The 10004-nt window shown below is 42.6% G+C and overlaps 1 protein-coding gene across 1 annotated transcript; it reads right to left on the bottom strand.

Annotated features, from left to right (window-relative positions):
• Window positions 1–3520: 3520 nt before the first annotated feature.
• Window positions 3521–5003, bottom strand: LOC147904695 (chaperone protein dnaJ 20, chloroplastic-like). The gene has a single exon (XM_087395210.1). It carries the CDS (start codon window positions 4777–4779, stop codon window positions 4126–4128), a length of 654 nt encoding a protein of 217 aa, XP_087251336.1. The 5' UTR covers window positions 4780–5003; the 3' UTR covers window positions 3521–4125.
• Window positions 5004–10004: the final 5001 nt, after the last annotated feature.

Below are 10004 nucleotides of genomic sequence, written 5' to 3'. Positions count from 1 at the left end.
ACCTCCTGGTCCAACTCCTTTGCTTCGATCAGCCCTCTGTCCATGCAAAGTTCCTCCCATGCTTCCTTCTCTGTACCCATGAGCAAGGCCCTACTGAAGGATCTATCCTCCTGGTTCTTCGTGACGTTCTAGTCTCCCCCAAGGATCCATTTCCCCTCCCCCACCAGCTTGTTAATTTTCCTCCAGCACTTCGTTCTCTCTCCACACCATTGTGCGCGTACACACTCATCACCTCAAACTCAAAACCCCCTTGGGAAACTGCTACACCTATTGCACACCCATCTGTGCTCTTGGCAACCTTGTGGTGCCTTAAGGCACTACGGCCATGCTCCCTCTCCCTCTTGTGGATGAATTAATTAAGGAAGAATACCCAAGCTGTTAGAACGCAAACCACCACTTTTCCTCACACCCACACTTCACTTCATGTAACAGAATTATACCCGGCCTCCTCTTGGTCACCGAAAGACAACCCTTTTGTTTCATCTTGATGCAGCACCCTCTTACGTTCCAGCCACGACCTTCGAACTTTTAGCGTCATTCTTGATCATTGGGTTAATGAGTAAGGACCTTATAGGCATCCCGGAGAAAATTGAATCTATTCTCTCGTGAAAAACCCCTCACAACATCCTTGAGCCTTTTGGAAAGTGTCTTCGGATGTGATTGGGCCCCTTCTTGAATTCCTCCTGCATTGGCCTTTTGCGTCGTCTTCTCTTCCAATGCTCTCTTTCGGTGGTAAGCCTCGAGCATAGCCTCCTCCTTGGTGGCGCCATGCAGCTCGCCACCTTCCTTCTACACCTCCTCCTCCATGCATGAGACTTGTATTCCCATGGCAAGCTCCTCCTTCGAAGTATTCGACATACCTGGCTGATGTGCTGCCCTAAGTCCTCCCTCCTTTCCTGTGTTCAGCTCATCATGTACCTGTACCACCTTCCCTCCCTTCCTGATTATCTTCCAAGCCTTCGAGTCTGTGGGGGCTATCTGATCACCCCCCTTTGGAAGATCCTCACCCGTGGCGCACTTGTCGCTCATCTTCTCCTTGGATGCTCCCTCTGCAAGTCGAGGTGGCACCTCAATCCCCTCCATCTCCCCTTCTTCAACGGCCAACGTCATGTTTGAGGTCCTAAGCGGGCAGTTTCTAGCAAAAAGACCCAAGCAGGAAGTTTCTAGCAAAAAGGCCCAAGCGCTTACAAACATAGCATGCATCCGAAAAGGGGACAAACCTGACCTCTTGTGCAATGAGTGGGCTATCCAGGAATTCAATCTTGATGAAATTCGGTATATCTTGGGTCCTGTCCCAGAGGATCCATGCCCTCATCCTTCCCCCCGGTTGTTTAGACTCTGGCAGAATCTGCAACACTCTCCCTAGGGATGTCGCAAGATAATTGATTCTTTCCCTCAACCATGAAGGGAGATTGGGAAACTCAATCCACACCAGACAATCATGCACTAGGAAGTGATCAGTTTTAAATTCTGGCAACCACGGGAGCATCAGCAATGGCAAACCTGAGAATAGGAAACTTCTCCCCACTACCTCGTCCTTGATCACTTCGGAGACGCATTGCACCAGGAAGAAGCCCTTCCCCAGAAAGCTTGTGGAGAAACATCCGCCTAGGAGGTTGACCTCGACCAACATAAACTCCTTAAACTCTTCAGAGATGATGGGATGTGCCTTGTGAAGAATAGTTACAACCCTTGCCTAGCCAGCTTCTCCAATTCTAGGCACACGTCCTCAACGCCGAGCATGCAGATAGTGTGCCTCTTCCGCGATTCGAACCATGGTTTACATTCCACCTCTTCTGCCTGCTTGGCGAGTTCGGCATGAAGAATCTGCTTTGCCTCAACTTCCATAAGGGGGAGAAGCCGCTTTGAAGCTTCTTGGTAAAGCACCTCGAAGTATGATGGGGGGGTATCCTATCTTGATTCTCCGATGACCTCTGTGTCAGATCCACCCCCCTTGAAGCTCTGGACTTTACAAGACCCTGCCTGATCATGCGTTCCCTCATCCGTCATCTCCCTGCCCGCTTAAAGCATTAACTCAATGTTGGTATTCGTGCGTGGTCTCTCTAGGACGGGAGCCCCCCATTTGCCATGCACTGATCGGCGCGTGTCTACCATGCATACGCTAGTTGACGGAGATGCTCAGTTCCACTGAGAACTCGACGCCTTTGAATCCTCTATTTTACTCTTGATTAGTCATTTTCTCTCCTCTTTGTTCATGTTTTTCTTACACCTGCAAAAATCTATCAAAGAAAATTCCGTCCAAGCTCTATTGGCCCCTCTTCTATCCCATTTCTTTATCACTTCCATTCATTCATACATTGCTATTCTCTTCTTAGAAACCAAAGGTGCGACCGGATTCTTCTTGGAAGGAGTACAAAAAAAGGGTGCTCTATCATTTTCACCTCTTTCTCTACCTTAGTGGAGTGTAGAGAATCAACTTCATAAAAACAAGCACATAGATTCAAAGTAATGAAGTGATTTCGCTTTGAAAGTTGTCTCTTTATTACGTTTTTGTCTCACAGTTCTTCTATATGTTTGTTGCAAAAGGTATAGAGGAGGAAGAGATAGAGGTGGATGATATTAGAGCCATAAGATTATTTCGACATTTGTTTCTTCTTTGGTATAGGAGGGATAGAGAGACAGACAAAGAGAGAGAGAGAGAGAGAGAGAGAGAGAGAGAGAGAGAGAGAGAGAGAGAGAGTAGGTTCATTTTTTTAATTAGAGGGTATGCGAGGGACTAAGGATGGTGGGCACTCAAGGGTTTGCACACTACTCACCACACCCTCCTCCTTGCGCCCAACTTAGCTACCATGTCAACAATTTGTTTCTTCTCTGGTATAGGAGGGATAGAGAGATGGAGAGAGAGAGAGAGAGAGAGAGAGAGAGAGAGAGAGAGACTAGGTTCATTTTTTCAATTAGAGGGTATGCGAGGGACTAAGGATGGTGGGCACTCAAGGGTTTACACACTACTCACCACACTCTCCTCCTTGCACCGAACTTAGCTACGATGTCAAGCCCAAAATCTACCATCCACGGGCAACCAAGGTTGGATGGGCACCCATTATTCCAGCCAAGGAATGCTTTTCTGCAAGAAGAATCCGATAAATGGGATGTTCAAATTTTATGTGCATGTTCAAGCGGCTCTGTCCATGACAACCTGCCCATCCCATTTTTGAAGTGCCACAATAATGGGCATGCTTTGGATAGCTTCTGAAGGCATGTGAAGACACTAATTAATACGAATTTTGATGTTTTGTTGAGGGGGTGTGTATTTACTCTTAACACATGCACTCACTTTCAAAAGACAATGTCCTACCCACGCATACCTGGCCTGAAATTTGAAGCCTTCAACGACGTTCAAAGCCCTTTAGGCATTCTAGGGAAGGCCATTGGAAAAATTGAGGTTGCAAATGAAGGCCAACAATTGAACAAGGTTGCAAATTTTTGCATATAAATACACCTATTTACTTACTTTTGAAGGCCAATGACAGATTGTCCTTCAATATGAAGGTTAGGGCACGCCTTCAAGTTTCAGGGCTGATAACTACCCATGAGCTAGATTTATCAATAGCTTATGCAACAAGAAGTGTACATTTTGCGCACAACATCCATCCAAAAAGGCTATTGTACGCTTTGAAGTTATCTTCTTAAGAAAATACTTAAAATCACAAGCAGACACTGATGTCCATATGCCCTTGTCAGGTATGGAGTACAATTTTTTACTGTGCAATGCCATGTAAAAGCATCAGTTGTGATTCACGTCTGAGTTGGCTTGTTGAAGTATCACCGAGCACAGACACAAGAACTCGAGGAATCACGCTGTGGTAACTCAGCAGAGCTGTGATCTCAACTATTTGCTGTCACTAATCACATGCATAGTCCTGGTGTACTGCGTCGGAGTGACCTGAAGGTGGAAGTATTGACAAATCGGATTGCCAATGTTACTAGTCAAACAAGCGGCCCATAGTTGATGAACGACACGATCTGCTTTCTGTACACAGATTTTTGATCTGAAAGATACATTCCGCAGAGCCCATGTTTTGACATTTCCGTCTGCCAGACTGCCAGTGATCCCTCTGATCTCATATGATCCAGAATAAATTATGAAGAATTTGTGGTCAAGGCTCAAGAGATATCATCACGGCGCATCTTTGCTCCCCAAGAATCTCTTGCAAATGATTTGGATTGCTGTCTTCGACGAAGGTTGCTAAGTTGTGCCTCCCATTGGAGCTTCCACGCGAGTGACACTTCACGTTGATCTGCGTTCCCACGACGTCTTCTCTTTGACATCGTCAGATCCGAAGCAAAACCTCTTCCCAACGCTTGAGCACAGAACGGGTGTAGCAAATTATAGTCATACTCCGCTCGTCGCTCCGAGTCCGACAAGATCTCGTAAGCTTCCTGCACTTCAAGGAACTTACGAGCCGAACCCTCCTTGTCAGCTGTAACACAGACGTCGGGATGGTAGCGTCTGGCCATCTTTCTGTAAGCACTCTTGATTTCAGCTTGGCTGACGTTCTGTGGAAGATCTAGAACAGCATACAGCGATGCGACATGAGATGTGCGAGGCAAAGTGTCTTGGGAAGCGGCGCAAGTGACAGGAAGCCGTGGAGGGCAGTGGGGAGGTTGAAGGAAAGGGCGGGAGGGGGCGAGGTGGAGAGGGTGGGATAGGAGTCTAGCAGGGCGAGTGCGATAGGATTGTCGAGCAGGTCCAGAGATGGGAAGGGGGGAAGAGCAAGAGTGAGGCTGAGAGGAAAGGGGAAGGGAGAGGCAAGACATAATTGAAGGGGAGGAAATAAGGACTTGTGGGTGCCTAAGAAGAAAGTGGTGGTAAGAACAAGAATGAAAGAATGGAAGCAAGAGAGTCAGGGAGGAGAAGATAGAGAAGCCACACCCCCTTAAGGAAGAAGAAAGGAAGTATTGAAATGGTAAAGGATGAAGGAGATAGAGAAGACACACACCCGTAAGGAAGAAGAAAGGAAGTATTGAAATATTGCATGAAGAAGGAGATAGAGAATTTAAAGCCCACAAGGCAAAAGAGAACTTCCTTAGGAAGAAGAAGGAAGAAGGCAACTTCCTTCCTTCACATAGGAAACGTGGCAAAGTGGAATATTGATGTGTCACAATTTGATCATGACAAGATAACGAGGCTCCCATGCCTTCTAGAATACATATCTTTCTTCATAGAGATGTGACCCCTAGACTGTGATGCAGCTACCCCCTTCTATAGTCGCATACTTTCTTATGAGAGATGTGACCCCTTACTAGCAGTGCCTTCTAGGCAAAGCTCTACTTATAGTTTTGTTAAAAAGTGTCCCACACACTTAGGGCCTTAGCACATGGATAAGGCTAGCATGGGTTTAGGATGAGAATATTTTTGTCATCATTACTCCCATCCGACACCAAGTGGTAAAGGATGAATTTAGAATGGGAGTAGCCACTTTTTCTCCCATCCTGGACCATGGCCTCTAGACCTTGGCAGCCAGAATGGGTTCCCCTTTTTAGGGATTTAAAAACATGGAAGGATGACATGTGTCCTTGTCCCCATAAGGTCCCCACCTCTTAAACACATGAAATGATGCCATGTGTCCTCTTCCTCCTAAACCCATCCCTAGTTCTTTTTTTGTTAGCACATGGTGGGATGGGAATAGGATAGAAATATGCATGGGACCACTTGGAACTACCTTTTCCCATTCCCATCCTATTTCTTCCCATGTGCTAGCCCCTAAGATGCCAAGTGGCCCCCCTCTATTTTGGTTCTCTCTCTCATACACGCACTTTCTTTTTTAAAGAACTCTCTCTCTCTCTCTCTCTCTCTCTCACTCACTCACACACCCATAGACACACACAGTACACTAATAGGTTTAAAAATAAAAATTCCCATCTATACACACAGACACACTCATACACATCCATACTCCCCTTTTCTTCAACACAATTATCTTTTTGAACTCATAAAAATCCCCCCCACACATACATAGTATAAAATTTTTTCAATCCTTTATTTTTAATTTTTATTGTTTTAATCTCTTATGGTTTTCACCTTGTCCGCCCTCATTATCTAAACAATTTTTGGCCGCACAAACATCGACATATGACCCCTACACAACCATACACATGACTTACACACTTATGTACACTTGCACTCACATACTCTTATGTGCTAAAAAGATGCATTGAAAAGTGTGAAAATAATGAGATTGCTTTATTTCCTTTTATGTTAATCTATGGACTTTTTAAACCCCAAACACTTTGAGAAATTAGTTTATCACTAACTAGTTGGTATAGTAATTATCCTCTTTGTATTTAAATATCCCCCCTTTTTTTGTAAATAACTTGCACTATTGGCATTGTATGTAGAGATAACGCATACCCCCTTACTTACACACACATAAGAAACTCAACACTCATACTCACTCACAAATAATGTCATTTTTTCTTGCACTAGATCTATTCTGTTCTTCTTAATCTTGTTTTTTCTCTACATACTTAATCTTGTCCTCCCTACATAACCTTTTAATTTCTTCATTTTAATTAGTTGTGGATTTGTTAATGATTGTCCTTTTAGGTTCTTTCCCACTACCACCACCTTTACCTACGACCATTTTCCTCCCTCTTCTTAGTCCTCTTATAGCGTGCCTTCACTAGTCGCTTCCTTGTCGCCTTGCTTCTTCTGCCTTTGAGCTTCACGGCTAACCCTTTATGTCCCCTTCAAAAGAATTCATTTCGTCACATCTCCCCATTTTGCTCATGATAGCTTCTCTGTCTCTATCTTCCACTCTTAGCTCATGTACTTCTACACCGTGCATTCTTTCCTCTCGGTGTTTGAAGGTGTACCTCCTTTGCTCCCTTCTTTTGGTTGATAACTTGCTCGGTATAGCACTTCATTTACGACTACCCACTTTCCACGATAATATGGATGCCCACTGAAAAGATTGACCCAATATGATAATCTAGTATTGGAATTATGGCACTCCACATTATTCCTCCCTAGTTGCTTGATTCGCCATAATCCTGTAACTATGTTGTTTGAGTACGCTGCCTCTCACCTCCTTGATAGCTCCTTCCTCCTACTCTCTCGTCTTCTATTCTTTTGTGGCTTCCCCATGTGCTCGTCCCTTCTCACCGTCTCAACATTTCTTGCCTCTCTCATGTTTTATGCCTTCTCTTTGCAACTGCGATACTTTTTCCTTCCCCAGTTTAGTGTTTACTTAGAACTTTTTCAAAGATTGCTAGCATCTTAAGGATTACTTTTGACATTGCCTACTTAGCTTTTTTGCCTCCTTTGCTTAGTTACAACCCTTCACGATATCAGGTTCCTTTTTCTTCGGTCAAGCGCCTTTACGTTTGCTTAGTTGTTTGTAGCAGTTGGCCCCCCTACTAAACTCTTCTATGTCTCACTGATCTACTTCAACCACTCTAGCTACGGTGTGCTCACGACCGTTGCACCCATGTGCAATGGTTTCTTTACAAGGTCGGGTTGCACCTCTATTGATAATCCACTCCTCGTGGCCATCTCTGGATATACAAGGTTTGCCAGCATACAAGTGTGCGTTGCCAAACTATTGGCCTTACGCTTCATGCCCAACCCTTTTGCCCTTACACACACCATTCCCTTGTGGCTTTGTCGTCGTGAACTCCGGCCACTCTTCAAGCTTAGGTGCCCAAACACTTCATCTTGGTTGTTGGCCAGACTTGTTCGTCTTGCTTGGTTCCCTTTCTATGTTTACCACTCCTAGCCTTCCATCACCTGACGAGTTTGGCCAGTCTTTCTATCAGCTTTTAGAGAGATTGCATTGCTCCTTGTCACCCTCTCTTGCTTGTCTTTTGAGCTCTCTTACATTACATTGTATACTTTACATTTGCTTTTCTTCACTCCTTGCAGACAATGTTTGTAGCTCCCTCCTTTGTGATCCATATCTATCGTGAGAAACTCTTCTGCTCATCACTCCTAGCAACTTGTGGATATTAGTTCTCTTTGTTGAAAAAACACAAAAAATGGTGTGGGTGTGAGCAAACATGATTTTAGGTTTTATATTTTGTAATTATTTTTGATACAATTTATTGTGGTGATTGCACCTTTGATGCAATTGGAATTGGTCCATTAATTATTTTGAATATAGTCTTCTCTTTTAACTTTACATGCGCTTGTATTTTGTAAATGTTTCCATACTATTTTGTGTGGTAATCTCATCTTTGATGCAATAAAATTTGGTCCATAAATTTTTATGAATATGATATGGTGCTTCACTTTTACAAATGTTCATGTTTAGTTTAAATCATGTTGTGTTCATCTCTTTTATTTTATTTTGTATGTTATAAGAAAGTAGAGTTGTCAATTTCAATTTGTAGAATTGGTCACCATTGAATTTCAAGTTAATTAAGGTTCAAGTGCCATACTTATTGGGTGTGTCAGTGCAAGCAAATGGGTTTTGGAAAAGTCCTTGATTATAGAAGGCCTAAGATTGAAAAAAGGCTAAAATCACTCACTTGGTTGGGTAAAAAGAAAGATGAACTTAGGAATGCCCAAAATTTTTGACTGTTTATAAGGGGAGGAGTTATAGGGAGACAATAAAGAGGGCCCAAAGAGGGGAAGCCTTTATATACACAAAAGTAGTTTGACATGAAGATGTGGATTATTCTTGTTAGTATATTCATACGTGTATGTTCTTTACTCTCTCATGATTTGTTTCTTGGCTATTTCCAAGCAATGCACACACCATTAGTGTGATCACTCTTTATGCATGTAAATTGCTCATGTGCTAGCAAGTCGATAATATATTTAAACATGTTGATGTCTATACTATATATATGTTGATCTTATAGAGTCCGAGTAGGGAGTGGATAATGGGTGTGCTAGGGAGGGGTACCACCAGAGCTAGCCTATTGGACAAAGGAGTGGGGACAAGCAATGGAGAAAGCTAGTTGGAGAAGGAGCTTAGAGTGAGGGGAGGAGGGGTGCTACCAATGGGTGAAGGATAGAGAGAAAGGAAGAGACCAATCAAGACATTAGTTTTTTGAGATTGCCAAGTTTTGGAGGCAAGGGACAACTCTCGAAGCTCCGTTAGTGACACTATGGAGGTAGGAATCTCTTTTTAAGATCATTTTCTTACAGTTGCAGAAGCAACAATCGATGTAAATTTCCAGATTATTTAAGAATGGTCCCATTCAGCTTATTACATCTAGCATAGATAGTAGAAAGTTGAAACTCCCTCAAGGTTGACAAAATCTGCAAGGATGGATCCCGTTATGTTCCATAAAAAGATACTTCAGATGTGGAACAATTGGATCTGAAAAATGTTTTTCTATCCAACATGCATTCTCCCTCTCTCCTAACTTGGTATCTATTTGCACTTACCACCCATTTCGACATATATACATTCATATCAGAAACAAATCCAAGGATGAAGGCACAAAGAACATGCTTAGAAAATACAAACATATTGCTAGTTGGTGTGAGACTTTAACTTTCCATGTTGTTGATTTTATGGAACAAAAGTGGAAGATCCAAGTATATTTACAAAAGAATTATAAAAGATCTAGCAATTTTTTTGCAAAAACACAATAATATTAGGGTTTTGGTCATATTAGAAGATGAAGATGCAAACAAATGAAGCAAAAGAAAAGTAGAGGTGTGTGGCCTCCCACTACATACCCTTTGACATAGATATTTGCCTCTTTAATCCTCTTTTCTTTTCCATAACACTTGGCCCCAGGGATGATATTGTCGCGTTAGTTTCATTAATAAGCGAAAGTCTTATATGGCTTGTGAAAGTTTATATAGCTTAGTATATTCGCCACAATTTGAAACTAAAATTAAAAAAAGAGCTAGGTTTAGCCTTTAAGATTATAAAATTATAAATAAAGTCCATGAAAATTTGCCAAAGTTTTATATAATAAATAAATATATTTGGAAACTTTTGCCAACACATTATATATACAATTTAAAATTTTGGCTAGATCTATAGAATTAAGCACCAAAAGAAGACTTGTGCCCTTATATC

This window comes from Dipteris shenzhenensis, chromosome 2, assembly GCF_047967505.1.
Source record: "Dipteris shenzhenensis isolate YYH24624 ecotype China chromosome 2, Dip_SZ_1.0, whole genome shotgun sequence".
In the NCBI taxonomy this organism is placed as follows: Eukaryota; Viridiplantae; Streptophyta; class Polypodiopsida; order Gleicheniales; family Dipteridaceae; genus Dipteris; species Dipteris shenzhenensis.
This window is presented reverse-complemented; position numbering and strand designations above follow the sequence as displayed.

Coding starts and splice junctions, on each gene's coding strand:
- LOC147904695 (XM_087395210.1), bottom strand. CDS start 4,779: ATGTCTTGCCTCTCCCTTCCCCTTTCCTCTCAGCCTCACTCTTGCTCT.